The sequence below is a fragment of the Amphiura filiformis genome, chromosome 17 (assembly GCF_039555335.1).
Source record: "Amphiura filiformis chromosome 17, Afil_fr2py, whole genome shotgun sequence".
NCBI classification, from domain to species: domain Eukaryota; kingdom Metazoa; phylum Echinodermata; class Ophiuroidea; order Amphilepidida; family Amphiuridae; genus Amphiura; species Amphiura filiformis.
In genome coordinates, this window is record NC_092644.1 from 59901037 (window position 1) to 59925354 (window position 24318).

The 24318-nt window shown below is 37.2% G+C and overlaps 1 protein-coding gene across 6 annotated transcripts; it reads left to right on the forward strand.

The window, feature by feature from the left end:
* Positions 1-206: 206 nt before the first annotated feature.
* Positions 207-23268, forward strand: LOC140138076 (uncharacterized). 6 transcript variants are annotated; one of them, XR_011856940.1, is made up of 11 exons: positions 207-298; positions 5393-5603; positions 7227-7516; positions 9585-9863; positions 10167-10381; positions 10694-10781; positions 11987-12088; positions 12528-12623; positions 21384-21514; positions 21880-21972; positions 22578-23268. XR_011856940.1 is itself a non-coding variant. In XM_072159944.1 (9 exons), exons 2-9 carry the CDS (start codon positions 5441-5443, stop codon positions 19026-19028), a joined length of 1452 nt encoding a protein of 483 aa, XP_072016045.1. In that variant the 5' UTR covers positions 207-298; positions 5393-5440; the 3' UTR covers positions 19029-19141. The 6 variants fall into 6 exon arrangements, 5 of the variants coding, with proteins under 5 accessions (XP_072016045.1, XP_072016046.1, XP_072016047.1 ...); XM_072159944.1 differs by lacking the exons at positions 21384-21514; positions 21880-21972; positions 22578-23268 and adding an exon at positions 18810-19141; XM_072159945.1 differs by lacking the exons at positions 21384-21514; positions 21880-21972; positions 22578-23268 and adding an exon at positions 18810-19141 and having other exon boundaries at positions 7254-7516.
* The last annotated feature ends 1050 nt before the right edge of the window (positions 23269-24318 follow it).

The following is a 24318-nucleotide window of genomic DNA, read 5'->3' on the forward strand; positions in this document are numbered from 1 at the left end:
CAATGACCCCATGGCCATATCAAGCCTAGTACAGGTGAATAAAAATGAAAAAAAAAACCCAAAAAAAAAAACAAAAAACAAAAAAAAAGGGTCAGCATGTTTAGCTATGCCTACGTTTTAACGTTTTTAATAGGTCGAGTCGACCGGAACACATGGTCCGGAACAATATGGAGCCGAGTTGTATGTGGCTAGCTAGTTCGAGTTAACCCAGGGCTTACAAAATGGCGACATGTGAGATGGTGCATGTGTAATCTGTCGATTCCCAGCAGAAATCCTCGCCTGATTTCAAGTTATTTTGGTAAGAATTTGTGGGTGAACTCTTATATGGTAAAAATCCTATACGTGGAGTCATTATTGACCACATCTGTGTACCGTAATACGTGATAAATATGGTTTGTAGAGTGCGGATGATTTCATTTAACATGTTCAGTGTGTTTAAATATTTTTAGTAAGCTTAAATAATAATATAAACAAATATGGTAAAAACCATGAAAACTGGGCGATCCTACCTCATGACCTATATTTTATAATAGGACTGGCCAATTTATATGTCTATATGGGAAATACACACTTAATAATTTGCGCAGGTGAGAGATTATCATTTGAAAACAAGAATTTGTCTTTAAAAAGACAAGTTCACAGATCATACTTGTCTAACATTTAATATTTATATTTATATCATGATGACAGTGACATGCCAATATTTGTGTAATAGTAAAAATATATTGGTCAAATTTTGACTGATCTATTTCACTCGGCTACGCCTCGTGAAATAGAAAAGTCAAAATTTGATCTCATGATATATTTTGTACTATCACACTCATAGGCATGTAATATTTGTATACCGTACTAACCTACATTTTGTACTCTGCACTTATTCGACAATAAATAAGTGATATGAGGCTTAATAATGATATCTGAGTCTTGACTCTGGAAAACAATTTTTTTAAATCGGAAAAATATGGGGTCTTTTGGACGACAGAACATGTGCTGGTAATGTGGTCTTTTGAACACGAAAAGTGTCCAGCTCTCACGCTGTGCTCTCACATTGCTCTCTCGGCTACGACAATATGGTTTGTTATGACCCGGTCAGATCGATATAAACCGAGTACATAGGGTGACAAAGATTCGTAGCATTGCAGAAGCAGGTTGTATGGCAACAGTCCGCAACATGTTAATAGGTCTTCTAGTAGGGTTTTCAGTTGGTCAGTGCGTGAGTGAAGACACTCACGCACACAGCGCTGAACCAACCCAAAATTTTGTCAAAAAACTCCAATTCCAACTCGCGATTACTCCTATGATTTTTATTTCTACCATGACAAATTATACCTTGCTGGAAAGCTTGTAATCTCCTTGTCCCGATCATGTAAAAATATTACAGAAACGCCATCCCTGTAAGTCCTCAGAAATTTATGAATGAACCTCCATCGCTCCGCCTATATTTTCCGAGCCGTGCACGAACCCATTCGAGTGCAAAATCGGCACCAAAATTTGAGCATTCGGGAGAGACTTACTGACTTCGTCGTGGTTTCCGCACTCGGAAAAGGTGATTGACACCTTTCCGGGTTTCTTACTTTGATCTGCAGGGATGTACTTCCTGTTTACAATTTACTCGAAATTCCTAGCGTGTGTAGAACCAGAGATACGGGCTGTCAAATTTTAACGCAGATGTCTCGACATGAAAACCTTCAATTTGATTTTACGAGTGAGTATATTTCATTTCTTTATTATATATACTACGTAAATGTCGAATATAATGATAATTGGTGCTTGAATAAAGCGCGGAAAGCAATTTTACTACAACACTTCGATCATAGAAACTGCTTTTTCAACGAGTTGCATAGGACACACACACGCAGCATTGTAAGTTGTTGATGCACATGGCGTCTCGTGAATGCATGGCAATAATGGTATAGCCCACAGGCACACATATGTAGGGGAGAGCGGGGAGTGTTCGCCCTATATTTTTCTGACCAGCCTAGCGATGTCAATTTTAAGGTTAGGGATGACCTGATTAGCCCATGTGAAAGCCCTGTGTCTTAGCTATATACGGCCACAATCCTAGAACTATAGGCTTTACAATAGCAACAGGATAGAGCAAACAAAAAGTTTTTGCAAAGTGGCGAACTTGCCCCATATTGGGGCAGGTTCGCCCCATATGGTGAGGGTAAGTTCACCCTAATCACAAAAAAAGGTTTAAACATTGCATAACAATAACATATTAAACGCTAACATTTAGCAAGAGTATACAGGGCATTCATTCTCTTCTGGGGAGTCACTAAATTTGTTGCAGGGGTCGGGTCAGGGTAAAATGTAGGGGTCCAAAGTGAGCTTAAATGTATCATGTTTACAACATCGGGGAGATTATGGATTAGGACATAAACGGTGGTATGAGTAATATTGATACCACACAACTTTAAAAAACATGCTTTTCAGTAGTTTTACCTTGTTTGATGGTATGATTATAAATATTTTGCATAATACGCTGATGGGGCAGGTCCGCCCTCCAGTTTGGGGTAAGTCCGCCGGGAAAGATATAGAGGCTGAACATGCCCCATCCTCAAAGGGCTTAACGTGCCCCTTGTGCACATTTTTGTATTTCCTTCAGGGTATGCAAAATACAAATCGAATAAGAAGTTTATAACTGCATTAAATCTGTGACAAATCCCATATATTCCCAATACAGATTTCCATTAAAACCATCTGTATTTATGTAGCAATGATAATACAACATTATTAATGCAAGAAAAAATTACGTTTTGGTGTAATTTTTTTGTTTTGGCTGCAGTTCGATGAACACGTCCCTATATGTCGCGTAGCTAATATGAGAAGTTTATAATGACCTATGTCACCTAATTTTGCCATCACCAAATTCCCCGATAGCCGTAGTGCTGAGAAACAAGGGGTGGGCGAACATGCCCCTAGGGCGAACACTCCCCGCTCTCCCCTACACACAGTCGCTGTGCCTAAATGGGTAATTCCATTCAGTGAAATAGGGGTGAGGTTTGTAGGGGCACTTTAAAAAACTTATGATTATGGTAGTTTTTTGATTTAAAAAAAATTGTTTCATTTATTTTAGCTCTATTTATTTTGGTAGAATATTGTGGATGCTTCTTTATAATGATTTATTCAAACCTTCGATTTTTTATGCATAATATTAATGTAAATTGACTCATTGTAGTGTGATTTTTTAAATCTTAATTTATTATTTTTTAATATCTTTTATTTATTTCTATTATTTTTTTCTCTTTTATTTATTCCTCTTTTCTATACATTGTTTTTCTTGATATGAATTGGACTTTCTCTTCTATTTATTTTATTTGTTTCTCTAGATGTTTATTTATTTATTTATTTCTCTTATTTTCCTTTCACAATCACAGGTTCAAGTTGTCAAGATGGCTGATGGAGATACTGCTACTTCTTGGTACTTGGCTGTTGTCAGGCCTCCAAAATATTCTATTTGAGGAATTTAAATCAGAAAACTGATGATGGTGATGATGTCTTTGGTCTTGGTCCCAGGTCTTGAACCTCAAAAGAAGTCATCCTCGCCTGCACCTGTCACCATACCCGGTCCCTGATTGGACAATCTTGTGGTTGTTTCGTTTATAGGTCGTTGACCTATTTATGGTTGGCATGGCAACTACTTTTAGAGGAAATAAACCATATTACAAGGTTTAAAAGAACAATTTATTTAAGAGACCTTAAATAAGCATCACTTCCTGACAGTTTCATCGTGTTACCTCAATCCATTTGGACGGAAAAGTACCGAAACATGGACTTTTGGCAGAATTGGTTATTTTATAAAATATCGTTACCATGGTTACCAGAGGAAAAATAAATACAGACAATGTTTCATGATTGCAGGAATTGTGTTTTTTTTTTTTTTATATTTACAGGAACAGTTTCTGCAATTTTAATTTAATATTATTTCAATAATGTAGCTAATAATGTCAAAATATCACTTTTTAGCGGAATTAGGTCATTGACCTATATCGTTTCCATGGTAACCAGATCGGTAACGATTGACATCACATTAGTAAAATGTTTGTTAATAAAGAGAATATATTCCAAGTAACATTTCCTGAAAATTGTATGGTTATATCTCAATGAATAATGAAATTGCATTCAAATCAGTGTTTTGTGAACTCCTATTTTGACCCTATTTGGGGCCATATCTTGTATCTTTTGTAATACAGTCCGGTGTCTTCAGCGTATGGGCCTTATTTCGACATTCAATTTTGTATAACTCAAAAAGTTTTTGACCTATTCACCCCATTTAAAAAGTATTTTAATGTACTCATCAAGCTCTATAATTTGACACCAATTTCAAAGCATTCCTGCATGTACTTAATTTTGACCTGAAAACCCTACTTCTAGTTAAGTCATTTTTAACAATGGTACACTAAATGAATGTATTGTAGACAAATCCCCTTTGCCAAATAAAACAACTCAATGGCTTGCACACCACTTGTTGGGTGCAGGGTGACGAACGAGTGCAGCGGTCTCGCGGGACAAACATTCTTGTAAAGACTTGTTTAATAATCCCTCATGATCTAACTGCTCATCTCAGCCATGCCAGCTGTCAAATATAATCAAATCATCCGGTGCAATATGAACAGAATGATTAATGAAACGTGCAAAATCCCAAGAATGTACACATGGTGTTGCGAGTGATGAGGGAAAGAGAGATCACAATCCAGGTGAATCTCTCTCAACCACACATTGATGAGAGAGATCGCACTGGATAAGATTGCAACCCGCAAGTGAAGTTGATTGATTGTCATGCTAATCATTTCCCATAAATTTTACAAGCTTTTTTAAGCTTGAAGTTTCTTCACAAAATATCAGATCGGCTATTGGATCAGCTGATATTTGATATGTAATATACGCCACCGGATTGGCAAGGAAAACCTGTATCTGTAAAGCATTGATAACATTTGACAGACATACAATGTATTGCACCATTGATGTTGACAGACAAACCCTCACTATAAATCTAGTTTAATCCCTCAATAAAGTTAGTGGTATAGTTGCATTACTCTATGAAAAAGGATATAAATCCAAGCCCAATTACTGGTAATTACCCGCTTTGCTCCCAGCTGGACAAGCCCACCCCAATGATAAACCACAGTAGACAAGCCAAAAGATAGAAAAAATTGTTATGTAATAATGTTATTATGGAACCTGTAGGCACACTTTTCACACCATGTTTATAGCTCTATAATAGGGTATCAGCAGGGGCAGGGGATAAGTGGAGGGATAAGTGGTTTTGATAATTATTCCTTTTTTGTAGAGCAACTAGATTATACTCCTCTTTTGTCAGTAAATGCATGTAGGCTAACTTAATTTAATAAGTGTTCATCTTTTTAATTTTTCCCATCTTATCTTGCAGAGTTTGTTTTGATTTCTCTTCTTCTCTTGTTACCTCAAAAAGACATCCATGATGAATCGTAACAGACGTCACAACTCATCAAGTATCCCTAGCCTACTGGATATGCCTAGCCAGTCTAGTTCTTCAAACACTGGCAGTACTGGTCTGGGTGCTTCTAGTTATGGTAGCTATGGTGGGCAGAATATCGGTGCTGGCTTGGGATTGACTGGAGGTAGGAGGACGGCTAACACATGGGCTGATTTTACAAAGCTTTGTAACGCATTGTAACAGAGATGCCAGATTTCAGGACATTTCCTGATTTCAGGAAATTTGTCTCAGATGTTTATGTGCAAAAGTATACACAAAAGTAAATTTTCACCCATTTCAGGAAATTTTGTGATCAACCACTGGCATCTCTGTTGCAAGAGGCCAAATTCACTGGGTTAGCCTAGCATCAATTCATGCACTGTTAATTAAAACAGGAACTGATACATTGTAGTGATACAATTAGTTTGTCATACATGGATGCAGTGCAACACTATCGTGTGATGTCATATGTAATTTTAGTGAACTTTCACAGCGCTTAGTATACGGCACTTTGGTCAGATAGGGAAAATTCGTATTACCACTTGCAGTGGTTCTTACAGTTGTTCCACATCTACATTGAAGCCAGATATATATTGACACAATGGGTTGAAAGCTTTGTGAATGGTCCCCTTGGTGGAGGGGTTGGTATACTCCTACCTAACATCTATCTGTAGCTTTTCTTTCTTGTGAATAAGTTGTGATAAAAAAAACTGTTTTTAGGCAACAAAAAACACCCTGTTCTATTGGCTTGACTGACCTGGATTTGTAAAAATAGGGCTAAACATTTCCTGTACAAATGCCGACCCAGATTTGTTTGGTATTTCAACAAATTGCAAAATATTTATAGATTTTGGTGACCTGTCGTGTCAAACAGGGATTTTTTTGTTGCCGCAGCCAATATTGTAAAGCTATTTAGCGGTTGTCCCCTTTGTACAAAATATCAGGTGCACGGATTCCAATCAGCTTGGTAAAGGGGACACCCGGCATTACTGCACACGTGCACATTGATTATCTGGGCTTCTTCCCTTCGAGTGATATACATGGACGAAAAAGATAACAGACTGCGTTTAAGCAGTCAAAGTCTCAGCATCACCCGATAATGAGGGCCATTTGTTCCATTAAAAGTGACAGGCAAGACTACTACACACTTACCGCGTATTTTTACGGTTTATTTCGTAATCACAGAGGTACGCAGTGCTCTATCACGTATACGCGAAGGCACGCAATGCTGGCACGATTGTTAGACACTGCACGATCGAACAATCGGCCCTCATGAATATGCGAGAATTCACAGCAATGCATGGGGACTTTGACTGTTAATACATGGTCTGTAGTTTCTCATCTAGTAGTTGTAGCATCTATGTAGGTTTAGAACCTTTTAGATCCACTAATATACTAATAATGCTTTCTAATGCATGTGTGTAGCTTGGTCAAGCAAAATGAGTGGTTTATTGCTTCTAACATGCGATCATCAAAATTCTTTCAAATTTCATTTTTGTTTGCAAAATGAAATATTCATATTGTGGGACATTGATAAGCTTCAGTCAGATTTCGATGGCATTTTCAGCATATTGTGGACTGTTAAGCAAGTATAATTTTAATTATACTTTATGTATATAAAATATATTTTATATATTAAAATGAAAAATAACATTTGATATTGGGTGGTAAACAACTCATTTCGCATCATAGTGTTACAAAAATGTGTGCTGTGTTCTTGGTGATAGATTCTTTCTCCTTTAATATACACGCTTTTTTTACTAAAAAGCACTGAACCGGCTCTCCTTACAATCAGCAGGGATGTCAGTAGCAGATCTATACAGTACACCTGTGGGTTATGGCAACTATTCTCAACTCTCATCAGACACCAGCCTCCAGGGTAGCATCAATGATGGGTTACTTGGTAACGGCCTAGGCGGGTATGGCAGCAGTAGTATGAGTAGTGGCTTAATGGGCCTTGGTGGGATGTCGAGTGATGATTCGTTTGCAGCCAAGGTGCGATTGCAGCAGGCCATGCTTGCAGAAGAGAAGCAGAAAAGTATTCAGCAACAGATACAGGTAATTTCAATGTCTTTCAGTACCGGTCAAGGGTGAAATTAAGCGGGAGACGGGAGCCGTTTGGCCCCCAGAAACTCTGCAATGGCCCCTGGTTCCATCTCATTTGTATTTGACCAGTTCTCACAAAACTGGCCCCCTGGATAGTAGACCTGTTATCGACATGTGATTTCTAATTCAACACTGTGTCGGGGAAAAAATACGACAATCGACACGTGTCGAAACTCGTAATGAGATAAAAAAATGCTGAAAAAGTCGATAGATAACCTTAAAATCACACCAATATGAATTACGATCACCGACTTCCGGTGTAAACACACTTCCTGGTTCGTTCTGCTTCCGGGTTCGGGTCAACTTCGGGGGGTAATTTTAGAATTTCTGATGAAAACATGATCGTACGGTAAGCTTATTTGGAAAAAATAGCATGGAAATTTCTTCTTTTTTTTTCTTTTATGACGAGTGTCGTAAAGTGTAGAAAAAGGACAATTTCTTGATTCGTGACAGATTTAGGGCCAAATCGACGATACGGCACATACGACAATCGATAACAGGTCTACTGAATAGTGAACCAAAAAGTATCAAATTCAAAGCAACTAGTGCTTTTAAACCCATCCAGCATATCTTTATTTTTATTGGCCTCTTGGTAAATGGAATTGGCCCTTGGTTTCTTCAAATCTTTGTGAACCAGGGGCCACTTGTTTTGCCAAAGTGGCCCCTGGTTCAAGCTCTCTTATTTTCACCCTTGGTACCGGTACTGCTGACACCTCATTAATGTTAGCAACTATGTTGTGATTTGGTAGTTCACAGCATCTTATGAATGGTAGTGAGCTTTGGCAAAAATTGCATTGATCATTTCATAGCAAGCGTGTAGAAGAATTCAAATATCACAAATACTTTTGTGAAGTCTAGAAGTTTTGGTTCAGGGTCTTAGCTAGCCACCCGTCTGGCCGTCATTTCAGACGGCCAGTTTGCTCCTGGGACGGGCAAAATTAATGCCTTTGACAGATGCTATATTATAAATTGTATGTTTTGAAAAGCTAATTGCCCTTTTTAGTAGATCCAATTTGTAGAACAAGGCCATATTTGAACTCTTTGAACCCCCAATGGGCTATAGATGTCTGGTAAATGTTTTAAAAGGTCAAATTAGGACAGGCAATTTTATTCAAATGATGGGCAACCCTCAATTTCTAGCTAAGACCCTGTTTTGGTTGTCAAAAATTCAAAATTAAATGACCGTATATCACTATATTATACTAGGTTAACAATTGAAACGAATACATCTCCATCTTATGTCAGTATTCTTACTCTGGTAATGGGGAGCCTAGAAGGGTTCAGATTAGGTTGAATAAAGTACAACTGTTATTTGCTGTATGTTTTACACAATAAACTGGCCTCAAAAAGAAACTTATAATTTTTCACAAGGTCATATCTTAAAATCCTGTCCATAAAAATGAACAAAAATTGCACACATGATTACTTCAATACTCTACTCTAAAGACTGGTCAGTAACCAAACAGTTGTCCAACTGACACAATAGCAAAATGCACTGAAATGGAACAGCTTCCTGGACCACATTCACAGCCTAATAATTGGCACCCAACACAAGAATTCTGTGAGTAAATGGAATAGTGTGGAACAAGACCAATTTCTCGAAAAAAGTGTGTGAAAAGCAGAAGCAGCCACGTTCCACAATATACCACTTACTCTTTGGAAATAATCACCTGTGTAAGGATCTTGTACGCTTTCTCACATATTTCTTTTGCTGGGTTCCAATTATTCGCTTGTGAATGTAGTCCTGGAAGCTGTTTCGTGTCAGTGCATTTTACTGTTTTGTCAGTTTGACAACTGCTTGGTTACTGACATGTCTTTGGAGTGGAGTATTGAAGTAATCCTGTGTATAATTTTTTTTTTTCATTTTTATGGACAGGATTTTAAGATATGACCTTGTGAAAAATTATAAGTTACTTTTGGGGGCCTGTTTACTTGTTGTAGCTGTGATGTTTGAACTAATTTATTTTTAGAATTGTTTTAAATATTATATAACTTACTTTGGTTTTTAAAACTATTCCAGGAACAACTAGAAAAGCAAAACAAAAAACGATTAGAATATAACAGAATGAAGCGTGATCGTGATAATAATCGCAGACGTGATGACAAGAGGAATGATAATCGCAGACATGATGATCGTAGGGGTGACAGAGGCAACAGCAGGGAAGGTCAAAAGTCAGAAGGATTAGATGATGTGCATGTAACCATCAAACCAAGGTCAGAGGGAAGGGCTGTGAGTGATAATACAGGGGGCAGAAAGCGCAACTTCTCCGATAAATCACGCAACCAACAAAGGACTGAGGTAGGTTAAACGAGGGGAAATATGGATTCTCTCACTTGATAGCAAGAAGATTGTAAGAGTCTTGTAAAGGTCAAACGAGGTCATTGTCATAAACAGTTTACTACATGGTCGTTAGATCCTGGTCGTAGTGCATAAAGGGCGCATGCAACTTGGGGACAGAGATCATGTGGGGACTATTAGAGGTCATTTTGTGAAAGCTGCAAAATGCTTGTTCATTAAATTACATGTGCTGACAACAGAGCTTATTCACTTTGCAATTTAACTTGACTGGAATGTATCTTTTTGTAATTATTTTGTGCATAGGATACCAAAGGAGGTTCTGGAGACAGCACTCAGCAAGGGCCATGGAAATGCCATGTATGTGTGATCACCTGTGATCATCTGAAAGGCTATGAGCTGCATATGAAAGGACGGAAGCACGCGGAAGCCATGGAGAAAATGAGAGTAGTCACAGAATTCCAGGCACAGCAGGCTGTGAAAAGATACCAAGCGGAGAATCGTCTTAAGAATGAGCAGGGGTAAGGAAGACTGTTGCTGTTTTACACAACTATTCCAAAATGTCACACATCATTGTGCTTAGTCACAATGGCTCATTATGTAAGAAAGGAGGCAGTTTTGAAAGTCGTACTTGAATCTCTAACATAACAATCTGTATGAACACAGTCCTATAATGCCATTATGTCTGTGCATTATTGTCATTCGACTCTTTGAATCTGACAGTAACATTTATGTTGATTTTATAGGGGTTATTTAAAAAAATTGTCACTTGGAAAATGTCAGAAATTGTGTCACCTCAACTTATTTTTGTTAAAACTCTTGTTCTCCCCAAGGCGTTCCCGAGATGATGGTTACTGCCGTGATTGTTTGACTAACTATACTGGAGACCTATTGGCTCATAGACGAACTAAAGAACACAAGGTAGGTGAACACTGAACAGAGGAATACATCTAATAGAGCATTTAATGAATGATTGAGGCTTCAAAATGATGAGCACAGTGCAATTCTTCCTTGTAGGTTTTTATCAATATCAAGTCTTTTTTGCGGAAACTCATTCATGTTTATGTGGGAAAACTAGCCGGTCAGCATCATAATTTTAATAAAACAAGAAGAAGAAAATGGATATTTATAATTACATATTCAACAACTCTTCCTACAACCATGTATACCTTTGTACAGCAGCCAAGCATTGTTAAATCAGTGATGAATCCACAGTCCAGTAGCGTATACGCGAACGCAAGGTTACGCATACACATTACTCATGTGCACGTAAAATTCGTCATGCCTGGAACGTATGCGTAAACAACTCTCTTATGTTGGCGGTAACAGCTAAATATTACCGCTTTATTCTTTAGTTTTATTGCTGATATCATCAGAGAAATACCGCGATCTTCTTAATTGTAAGGTTGAGTGGCAATGACAAACGGACATTCCGAATGAAAAATTCATGTGAATTAAACATCTTTAGCTTGTTTCGTTGTTGAAAGGGATTCAATCATGTTTCACCATTGTTCATCACCGATTAACAACTCGTGTCCGGCGCGTCTGCATGGTTTACTTCGATCGGGCAGCTAAAGCTGCCCTCGCACGAAGTAAACACTCTAGACGATTCGGACGCATTGTTGTTAATCGGTGATGAACAACGGTGAAACATGATTGAATCCCTAAATGATATGTGAGCAGGATGCCGTTGGTTGTACTTGGACATGTGAAATACTGTAAGAAGAGGAATTTAGAACTGGTCAACAACATTCACTTATTTGATCGAAAACAATTTCACAGAAACCATGCAAATAATAAATGTTGGTGTTGTTGCCCGGTTTTAAATTCCTTTTGATATGTACTATATCAAAGTATTTAATTATTGATCTTAGCCTGTTCTCAAATGGTCACACTTGCTCCATAGTGTATGGTCACTGCATTGTAAATTTCTGTGCATACTGAGTGGGCTCAGATGATCAAGAATTAAATATTTTGATTATACTAACACATATAAATTACTAAATTCACAAATTATCATAGTTATGTGTTATAAGAAAAATATTGTGTTGTTAGAATTTGAAATGTTAACCCATATTCCAAAAGTGATTAATTTTAGATTTGTGTGTGTATTTTTTGTTTAACAGGAAGCCAGACGAACTCAGCGACCACATTGTCGTGTGTGCAATGTTACATTCAAGACACCCAAGAAGTATGTTGCTCACTGCAATACACCAGGACACAAGAAGGTAGGAGTCCTTCAATCTTTACATTTTGAGAGATTATGTAAAGCAAGCATAAGAAGGACAATTTCTCCATATCTTGGTTTGGATTTACGAACTGAATTACCAGTCAAATTTGTATGTTCCTTATCGTTTAAATACTCAATCAAGGTTTATAGCTAGAAATTGACTCACTAGTGTGAGTGTGTTACATTTTGATAGCATTCACATCAAATTAAAGCAGATTAGAAGTTCATTGACAATTTTCTTTTTCATGACATTTATCTTCATTTTGCTTGATTAATGTGATGCAATTTCCTCTTCCTGCTTTCATCGATGAGATCCGTAGATTTTCATGTTGCAGACAGCAGAGAAAGAAATTCTACCTTTTAATGAATAAAGAAGTAAACTTACGGCACGAAAGAAAGCAAATGGATTTTGAGTATCTCCATTTTTTTCCTTGAAGGTTTATGAAGCAGCTAAGAAGAAAGGACAGAAGGACATTGATGATGAAGACTTTGTCACGGTGGATTCTGTCGGGGTATTTGATGACGATGACAATGTAAGTATATCATAAATGCATCATTGCCTCCTAAATTCTAAAATAAAAGTAGCACAATTTTCAGGATTTTGATGGGAAAATATTAAAACATTTGGTAACAAGGGAAAAATTATGAAGATTAATTGAACCATTATTGCATTAGCATATAAAATGCAAACTAAATTTTATGATATATTGCACGCTATGGAAACATGGTAGCTTGCTGACAACTGCGCTATTCCAGTTGAAATCCATACACCCCCTATAGAAGACATGACCCTATTCTTCCACACAGGGAGTATGAATTTCAGTAAAGTTACCTGAATGGGTGATTCTATTTGAAATGTACTCCTTGTGTGTGGGAGATTAAGGGCATGTCTTCCATATGCGGGCATGTGGATTTCAACTGAAATAACTCATTGATTACCAGCAGGACCATGAACAGATGTTTGGGATCATATGGGACAAAAAAATACTAAATGACAATATTAGGGTTATGTGGTTCATATTATAAAAGAATACACTTAGCAGTCATACGAGGTAAAAAAGAAAACAATATTCAAATAAGATGATTATCAGGGTTCGGTTTTTGCCGGCAAAAACCTGTTTTTGCCGGCAAAGTGGCAAAAACCTGGCAAAAACTGTTTTTGCCAGTTTTTGCCTGGTTTAAACCGGCAAAAATGGCAAAAAATGGCAAAAACTCACATATAGTCACTCAAATATTTAAAAGTGGCACAGAAAGCTCATGAACAGTAATACACAACTTTTAATGAATCATTCAACATATTTTTTGTCTCATCAAGTCCTTGAAATGAAAAAGTTTTTAATTTTATGCATGCCACATTTCAGTTAAATGCACTTGAGCAATGAAAACGCATGCCTTTAATTTCCTATTTTTTGCTTATAATTACAAAATCTGGCCTTGTTACACTCGGGAACTTATTTCTGTAACTTAATAATTTGTTTTGTGATGAAAAAACTGAATTATAAATCTCTTTTTTAGTTTTTGCCATTTTGCCGGCAAAAACTGGCAAAAACTGTTTTTGCCAAGTGGAAAAAACCGCGGTTAAAACCGCGGTTTTTTCCACTTGCGGCAAAAACCTGCGAACCCTGATGATTATGTATAACAGAGTTTTTGTTTCAGTTTTAACTGCAGCTGCCATCGTATAGCCTTCTACCATGTCTTCTTTCATTTAAGCAACTGTGATGCTGTCTGAACCTATAGTCATAGCTTTGTGATTGCCTGTATAGCCCTGGGTTCTCTACAGCTGATATCAAGAAGAAGTGTGGATTTTCCTGATCACAGGGTCTACCGTCTTATACTTTTATAATGTGGATTTATCTCTTTCCAAGCAAAATATGATTTGTTTTCACTGCATAAATCTACTATTGGCATATTACAATCCATTTATTATTTACTTTATCTTACATAAGTCATTCATCCAGCTTTGTTTAAAGAAACGCAGGGATATCCTACACAAGAGTTACCTGTTCACCCTGGGAGCAGACATCTTCAGAGTTAGTACAGAACATGTGTTTTCTGGTGACACATTGCACCATTGTAAAACACACAGCCTAACTTGGGAATGGTCTGTGTTTATGTTGCTTTCTTACTTTCTAAAACACCTTGGGTAATATTGGGACTATAACAGCACAATCCAAATCATGATCAGACCCTCTTTTAGCCCAAAATGTCTTGCAACATTCATGAGGTCAATTGCAGAGTTCTTGTCGTAAGTAAAATAATCAAGCTGGGGAGATTTGGATGCCTATTATACCTGCAGCATGACAACAATTCAACCTTTTTTTGCAATAGACTTGCACTTTCACTTTGATGCCAAAAAGTTAAGTGTTTACTATGCAATTGGACACCCACTGGTCAAATACTTTTACTGAGCTCTGTGACAAAAGCTTCGCATGCACTGAACTTAAGTGTTGAGGTTTAATTCACATTTGTGTCATGTCTCTCTTTTCAGTTATTGATGTCAACTCTAAACCACCTCTTCTTTGAACATCAGTATTGGATCAATAGTTGGTGTCTGGAGATGAACAGCTTTAGATGATAGTGTTGGATTAACAGTTGCTTCCTTGCAGTTATTTATATTTATTTTATTTATTTACCACCATTTATTAAGCACTTTTTCCCGAGGCTACTAAGCACCGCTGTTTGTTGGTGCAGGTCTTTGTCTGTATTTAGATTGTGAAAATCCAAACAGCTTAGGGACGAATTGGGACATGTACATGTGTGGCTCTCTGTACACAGGACCGAGAGTGTAATGGTCCCTTTTAAGGATGAGCCACTTTCATGGTTCATTTACCGAATTCTAAATATACCATTGGCAGTATAATTGAAGTTGCCAATTAAATTTGGACTACGTCACCATCAATATCCCAGCAAGTCACCACCATGTAGGATGGTACCTCATACACCGAAGGCAAGTACCCTAACCATTAGGCCACGCTCTCACTATATTACGTGTTGCCAACTAGTGGATTATCATAAGACATCATAATCCTCGTTTGTAGTTCCTATCTTCTAGTTCTACAGGGTTCCTTATAAATGGAGTACTGTACATGGGAAAAGAGTTTGTACTCATGACGTTCTACTGCTTTGGCCAATTTCAGTTAAGTAATGGTATTACATTGGAAAGGGGATTTCTTCATCTACCAAAGAGTCAAATTGTCTTTATTTTTCACTAATCTCATGAAGAATATTCAAATCCAAATGTGTGATTTGCTCACAGCTTTTTTCTGGTGGCCAGAAATTTGATTATTTAAACGTTGCTTTTGGTGTGAACAACTCTGACAAACCTGTACCTACACAAGCAGCTGTTTTCCTTCTTGCTTCTGCATCAAGTAGATTATCACCAAACTGCATTTTATGTTCAATGTGTTTAGGTTATGAGAAAAGTATGTTATTGTTGTTGTCTGTCTTTTCAGTTATTGCTTACACTTTTGCAGCCAGTTATGCTTTGAATAACAGTAACATTGTACTGCTACCAAATCTGTTAAAGATTTCTATCATGACTTTTGATCATTTTTATCCCAGTGGTTACTGAACAAAATTACGGGGACATTTGGACATGGACCACTGCGGTTTTCTGTAGTTTCCTACAATAGTTACAAGAACATATTGGTGACTTTGCAATAATTTGATAAATTCAATTGTTGACAACCCTGCAACAGTGTTGAATTCTAATATAGTTGTCTGTGCTTTCTCATTCGGAGTACAGTACTGAATCATACAAGTAGAAGTCAGGTTTAACCCTCACCCAGTAGCTCTCCATCATTGCCCACTTACCAGATTCTTCATTAGCATCTGCTTTCCTGCTTGCCTTTTCCACCAATCATTTTACGCATTATTAAATTGGTGATGGTACTGACCATTGATTTCATTGTCTGCCTGTCTTGAGATGTACACAGTCACATGCACACATCAACAATTTCTGCTTCAGCCTAACCAAGAATGTATAACCGCCTGGTTACTCACGAGGAAGATACAGGTTTGGATCACCATGTATGATCACTACTGCATCTGCTCTGCCATCATCACATGTGCATGTGTGGTCCCCTACTTCACCCTCCTCACCATTTACATATCACAGGTTAAGTTCCCGCTCTTATTCTCCTACCTCTTGAATGGTGAGTCCCTCTAAATCACACAATATGATGAAGTGCATCAATGATGTAGACAGTGATGTGCGTATACTTAGTTCAGTTTATAACTGGCAAAAATTATAGTTACTGCGTGCCAATTATAAGCCAATCAAAGTATAAAAGGGGATCATTGATTTATGCATATTCCTATGCTTTCTCTCAACTTGTTAGCCATAGGGATTTGTGGTTACAGAACCACCATCTTTTTACAAGTAAACGTTGCATAAGATCATCACACCTTCCCTGTATAATATTTTCTAGTTAAAGGGTGACTCCGGCAATCACAACATTATGCCTTATATGTAAGAAAAATAATCACATGGTTTTATTTTTAAAAAAACCTCATATTGACCATAAAAACTAATAAAAACAGCCGTCTCTCAACACGCGATATTCAAAATTCCCGGGCTCCGAAATTGTCAAGTGCAATGACGTCCCAGTAATACAAAGAAGCAACGATTGAGCACAAATAACCATGACGTCATTGCACTCGACAATTTCGTCATGGGCATTTTGACAATCGTGTGTTGAGAGCCGGCTGTTTTTATTCGTTTTTATGGTATATATGAGTTTGTTTTAAATAAAACCATGTGATTCGTGCTTATTATTTTTCTAACATATAATGCATAATGTTGTGATTACCGGAGACATTTAAACAACTGTGCCTACTTCTGAATTCATCAGCAGCCAAGTTTTCCTGCTTGTTCCTTGTTTGCAGTCAAAGTTAAAGGGTAAAAAGTTTGAAAAAAAGATTTGCCTCGTTATTATTTCAGATTCCGATTTGATCAGCTATTGGTTTTACAAAGATATAAATTGTTATGTTTTTATGTCTAACATGGATCTTATGTCTTCCACTTTATACTTCACTGTTCTGTGTATGATCACTTTTGTGAAAATTTTAAATTCATATGTACAAATTCATATGTACAACTGGAAAAAAGTATTAACTACCGTACATTAAAGGTGCATCAACCTGTTGAACAGGTATTGGGGTTTTTCGTCACCTTATGGTAAAATTTACCCAGGCTGAATGATCAATTGGAGAGGTGGGAAAATAAATATTTGCAGAAAAATTTTGCAGTGATTTGCAGCTGAACAGCAACGTGTTGGACTTCACCCAACAATAGCACAAAAGAATTGCTCCAAGTCTTTCTTGCTGTTGTATTTTACGTATGAGATAGCTGTATCAAGCATGAATATAATGCAATATTCCCCATGGCACTGTGCTTGCTTGTAGTGTTCAAGTATTGTGTGCCTTTTTCATTGCAATTCCTCCTCAAGGAGTCTCAAAGTAGTAAATCTCGCAGTGTGGTTGAACGTTGATTTTCCGTTCGGGGTGACACAAAAACGTAAATAATGGCATCCAAAGATTGAATACGCTGCAAAATGGAGTTTTATTGTGAAGGGAAAGAGAGATATTCACAGTGCAAGATGCATATTTGGTTTGGATTTCACCATTGCACATGGGGCATCATGGCATGCAACATCAACTGTAAAAAAGGTACAAATGAAAAAAAATAGACTTGGGGCGCAAAATACAGATTTTTGGTCTTCTCATTTGGCATGTCTGTATAAGAGAGGGAAAACAAAACATCTGAACAAGTTGATTAGGTGAAAATTTGACCCTTGGAAGTAGATGTGTGTGATGTTTGTTCAGCATATGAATGTAAGTCCACTTTCCAATATAGACTCTTTCTTCACATAGCGTCTGAATGTCCCCTCTCTAATTAAGTACTCTCATTGTCACACAATAACCTGGAATCTTTGCTCTATCGTAAATTGTATTGATATTTTACTGCATCAAGGCCCCCCCCCCCACACACACACACTAATGTTACTGCTTCAAGCTGGTGGCAGGCAACTCGGAAGTTTTTATCCCCCTGCAGTTGGCCAAAATAACGAAACGTTTCCATGAACTAACCTTCAGCAGCTTGGATTAGCTTTTGTATGTATAACACCGATTCTGATGGATCATTCACTGAAGCATGAAATGACATGACTTATATACAGGCAGCTTTCACAAATATCTTCCAGTTGGGTGCATTTCTCCCAGAATGATTGATAATAATTTGTTTCTTAAAATACTTCTTGTTTTTTACAAGTAGAAATGTCTTCACGTCTTAGCATGTTATATTGTTTAACTTTTCTTTCCTCACCAGGATTTTCTGCATAATGGCATAATGACAGCCAGAAATGTCCTGAACATTGTTAATGCTGTTGAGGTTTACCATTTTGCTGTATAGATGAGATCATTCTACTAACCAGAAAAATCTTCATGGATGAAATGACTATCCGATAGACACTATTACCTTTCATGGAGGTTTTGGTGTTTCAACTTCCGACAAATTTATAAGCTTGTTCAGTGTTGCAAAAAAGTGCAGTATTTTGGCTGCACTACACATTTTCTTAACAGTTTTCTCTCCTGAACCAGGTTTTTTTCTAGGTTTTAACACATGGTATTGGAAGGATCCCTCTCAGTTTTATCCATTTCTTTGTACAATTTATGTGACCTATACATACCTCTTTCCCTTCGATTTGGACTCTGTGCAGGATGTTTTGCTGGCTGCTAATGTTGGAGATGACAACGTGCAGACCAATTTGGGAAAAGGATTTGATACCGCTGTCACAGTGACCAGAGGTGATTCAGAAGATGAAGTCATTGACATTGACTTTGATCCAGAGTCTTCTGATCTTTACAAGTCCCAAGAATATGTCTCGGATGCGCTTGCCTCAAGCGTGAAGACGAGGATGAAGTCATTGATGATCTAGTCACTGCCCAGCTAAAATCCGAGTCTGACTCCATGGTTACTGACGAGAGTTTCTCTGTATCAAAGCCATCTGATGATGATTCAATGGCGGGTCCAGTTATGAAGAAGAAGAAAGGAGACCATGTCGCTGAAGATTTATCGGAGTATGACCCAACTAAGCCTGTTGGTAGGTGGTGAAATTTTCTCCCTTCAGTTTATTTTTTTCCCTTTTTCAATTTTGTTTCCTATGCTTCTATCTATCTATCTATCTGATATTTTTCCACTTTATCTGTCTTATTACTACACTGTTTCTTCTTTCCTTTCTATGGAATCATAAAATAGTTTATATCCACCAGCTCATCATGGTAAGTGATGCGTTGCTAGGATATTTGCTTGTGCCTTCTCAGAATCACCTCTATGTACTGAGAGGACATAGTTTAATGCTTTTGTCAACTACACTACATGTATGGTATATCTTCATTAAGCTTCAGATACCACAGTGGTATTATGTGGGGGTATTTTTAAGGTATCTACATGCCAAATGCAGAGGTAACATGTTGATGGTAATTGAACCATTCTGACATGGTGCACATTTCTAACAACAGTATTAAGTCCCACTTCATTGCTCTTATTTACACCTCACACAAATTGTCAGACCCTAGTTTGTGATGTTTAGTAGTAGATCTTGTCCAACCAGTTCTGGTATTAGAACTGCAATATATGATTGCTTATTGTATCATTAGAAACAGATTATTGTAGCAGCTCTTGGGATCATGTTTTCTCACTTTGTGTACTCTATTAGGATCATATATAAAATGTTAAACTACAGATACGTTTCTTGCTTGTTTTAATAACTCCACAGTGGTGATATACTTCACATTTTAAAAGTGATGGCACCAGTTCTTCTAATGGTTGTAGTTTCATAGATTGGCATTTTCATCTAGTCTTCTCTAGTGCAGTAGATATCGATATTCCTGTTTTTGTATGAGGCTATGGTCTACCATAATATTTAGGGGCTTGTTCTGGTTAGTTCTATTGTTACCTGTATAGCAAGATCGGGATCTCTTTGGTTGTGTGTGTTGTCATCTTCAATGCTGGCATCATTTGTGTTAACTTTATAAAAATGACATAACTAACAAGCTTTCATTAGAAAGGCTTGTTTTGTCCTAAACCTTATCTAACCATAATATTCATGCAGCTCTTTACTATGATGAAACGGTTAGAAAATGAGGAATAAGTTAGATCTCCTGAAGTGACAGGTTTCAGATAATTCTGGGGTTAAATGTGGGTTATGTGTAGACTGGATTTTTACTTCTTTCTGTAAGGTGAAAAGAAGTGTTGTTAGTTAGCTCCATCTAAAAGCTTATCAATGGAACATTTGTGTGAGGTGTAAATTAGGATCCCATTCCCTAATTGCAATGAAGAATAGACCTACTAGCCAGTCCCGCATCCTTTTAAAACCAGCATTTGAAACTTACAAATATTCTCTGTTGCTTTCTTCTGATTTTCAAGTTCCAATTAAGTCATTTCTTATTGGTTATTGTAAGTGAGCCTTTTCAAACCAGCTTTCTGATAAAATCCACCAGTAGTTGTAATTTTCTTTAATTTTTAAGGTTTTTTATTTGCAAATTTTTCCAAACTAGTTTTGACATGCAACTTCTCTAGCTTTTTGTCAGCGATCTGTATCAGCTTGTTAATTTTTTCAATCATTTATTTAGTGATGCTACAAGCATCAGATGTGGGTGAGCTGATCATATCTGTTGGAAAGTTTTCATTGCCATCTGCATTCAGTTATGATTACCATCTCTTCTCTCAGACCAGATTGACTCATATCCACATGATTTGTTAGCGATTCCAGTATTTTTTTCTTCACTACGCGAGCCAAGATTTTCTATTTCTGAATCCCAAAACAAACTTTGTTATTTCGCTATTTCCTGATAAGTTGCCTCTTTGAGTGCCGACCGGGTAGCTTGTAGGTACATGCATTATAACTACCTATCAGTAGCCTATAATTGCTTCTTTATCAATCTTATCAAGACATAACCACTGGTATCTCATTCTTCCTTGGATGCAAAGGGTTCACAATGATCCCCATGTTTCAACCACTGGTTATGTTTTGAAACCATGCCTTCACTCTGAGATTCTTGTGCTTTGATAGTAAATCACTGTAGTCTGAAGTGATGAACTCAAGTTTGTAGCACAAAGTTTGCCTTAAAATGTCGAAGATCATGTTTCAGCGGTTCATTGTGCTTATCAAGTGTCTGACTGCTCTTTGCATTTTGGTGCTGTCGGTCAACACCAGTTGCAGTCATGTTGTACCTTCAGTCAAGTGTAATTTGCTAATTTGTATATGTTGTGGTGACATTTTATCATTCAGGTCGGGATCACGTGATACCAGTGTGGGGTTACTTCTGCAAACCTTGTCGTCAATTTTACCAGTCTGTAGGACATCAAGGAAGTGTACTGGATGCCCACTGCAAGACAAAAGAACACTACGAGGCTGTAAAGGTAAGCTGAGCAGAATAGTTTTAAAAGTACTTCTCTGTGTTCTACATCTTGGTATTCATTTACCCTTGCCAATATGGAAGACATGACCTTAATCTTCTACACAGGGAGTGTGAATTTCAAATGGGGTTACCCACATGGGTGATTCCATTTGAAATCTACACTCCCTGTGTGGGAGATTAAGGTCATGTCTTCCATAGGGGTGCATGGATTTCAACTGAAATAGCCCCATACGACCAATTACAGACAGGTGCATGGTAATATGTGTTGCATGATTTCTGATCATCTAATTCATCAGGGACATATTTTACACACCATGTAATGTACTAATCTACTTTACTATTATCCATTTTCCACAATACCTGTAGGCTCTTTTGGAACATGGAGAAGCGGATGATGATGATTTGGATACCTTGTCCATGGCCATTGCACAGAATCAGATGGCCCTGTAGGGTGGAATGGTAAGACATGCTTTTCAATTATTTCTAGCTGCTTGGTCACTGTGGAGGAGGGGGGAGTTGATTTACCTTAGTTAATCTATTAAATACTTTTAACTCTTAAGGAACAATTTTGTTACAGAGAGGGGAGTTCAAAACGTAACTTTTTATCCACTTTTGGTTTCTTGGCAGATAAGAAGGGACATAATAAGAAAGCAAGTGATGATTGTAGGGTTTTGGTTTATATATTTATATTATCAAGCACAATCATATCACATCTTATAACTCCCACAGAGGTTCCAAACCTATTCCACTACATACATAGATCTTTGTAATACTCATTTGCAAATGCCAAGTTTAGTTTGACTGTTTTGTCCCAATGACTGACAATTCAATATGGTTTGTTTTCATATGTTTGACTGTTTTGTCCACATGTTTGCTTTAATTTTAACATAAAATGCAATTTAATGAAAGTAAAGTGGCAACCATAAATATACACGAAAACAAGCATTGTTAAAAGCGAGACTGTTTGTTTATGAAATATACATCAGGCCTTACAATGGTAAAAGTCATATAATGACAGGAAGATTGAAATTCTAAATGAAGATATATCTATCAATTTATTTCAGAGGAATGTCTGGAAAGCGCAGTGTTTGCGATAGCAGAATTGTGAAGACATGCAGCAGCTGATAATGACTGTAGCAGTCTACTCAGTCATTGTGTCCTGTAGGAATAAAAGTAATTTAACTTCACAGTTTTGATTTTCTTTCATGTTGTTGATAGTAGATAATGTTCAGCGTTCATTAAAGTTCTACTTGTTATCTAACTAGTTATCTAATTAGTTATCAAATTGTATTCCTTCATGACTTTATTTGTGTTTCTTCATGGAGAAATGTGTAAGTTGTAAAGTGTTTTTATATTAACCAACCATACCTGATGTAAGGAGATAATTAAGTGGTTTAATGGGTTTCCTTATCTAGCTATACAACGATATTTGTAAAATATTGTAGTAACAGAAAAAGGTTAAATAAATTTCCAATTAGTAGTTAATAGTCATGTATTATATAAATATTTTTTTACTCTGATGTATACCAGAATTCTTGGTATTTTCTCCCTTTTTATATTATTCGGGACATTATTTTCAGAATGAGGGTCTTGGATGACCTCCCCCAAATCATGTTGGAAGATGTTTGGGAAAATCTCTTATTGCCAATATTTGATTCAGTTATGTCAATATTAGGTGTAGATTTCATATGAACAGATTAAGGAAGCTGACATCAAATATACAGGTTATCGAAGCTGTTCCCAAACTTTGGGTGGGTCGTGGGGGTGCTGGCCATTTGGAAAAGGGTCGCAAGCAAACCCTTACAAAAGATATTCACAAAGCAACTCCTGACTAAATCACATTTTCTGAAGCTTTATTGTTGCAAAAAATAAGTAGAGCAAATATTTGGTAGCTTGTAAGCAAGTTTGGGAACTGCCGGGTTACCTTATGGGTGGATTTGATATGATGTTGTTTGCTTCCTGTCAATGACAGGATTTGAATCAGGACTGTTGCTTTAAATACACCTGTTCACACCAGGGCAGGGTACATTTGCGATCATGCATGTAAAATGGGCTATTCCAGTTGAATTCGTACAGCCCCTACAGAAGACATGACCTTAATCTTCTAGGGAGTATGAATTTCAAATGGGTTTACCTGAATGGGTGACTCCATTTGAAATCTAGACCCCCTGTGTGGAAAATTAAGGTCATACGTGTATCTAACTGGAATAGCCAATGGCTAGATTTGAATCGGGACTGTTTTACTTTGAATACACTTGGCCACACCAGGGCAGGGTACTTTTGCTATCAAGCAGGTCAATTGGACTATTCCATACACCCCAATGGAAGACACATGCTCTTAATAGCCCACACAGTGGGATTTCAAATGAAGTCACCCATTTAGGTAATCCCATTTAAAATTCAAACTCCCTGTATAGAAGATTAAGGTCATGTCTTCCATAGAGGCTGTATAGAAACGTAATTGGAACACATTGTGACTTGGTGTGAATATCACACTATTGTATGTGAGAGTATGGTGCATTCAACATTCTAGTCCTTAGTTTTAGAATTCCTGTTCTAATTGGCTAATGTCAAAACTAGTTGTGTGTGTAATGTTACTTGCACAGAGCATACATAGACACGTACAAGAGCGGTTTGTAGGCACGCATACAGCGTAACCTTGAAAAGCTCTGACATCACTACCGAACTTGAGGTAAACCAAATTATACAGTGTTTACTGTCAACAGGTTAGTTGAGTATAAATCATGTAGTTTTTGTATGGTGTAAACTCAAAAGTTAATATCAAGTTATTTAACAATTTCCTGT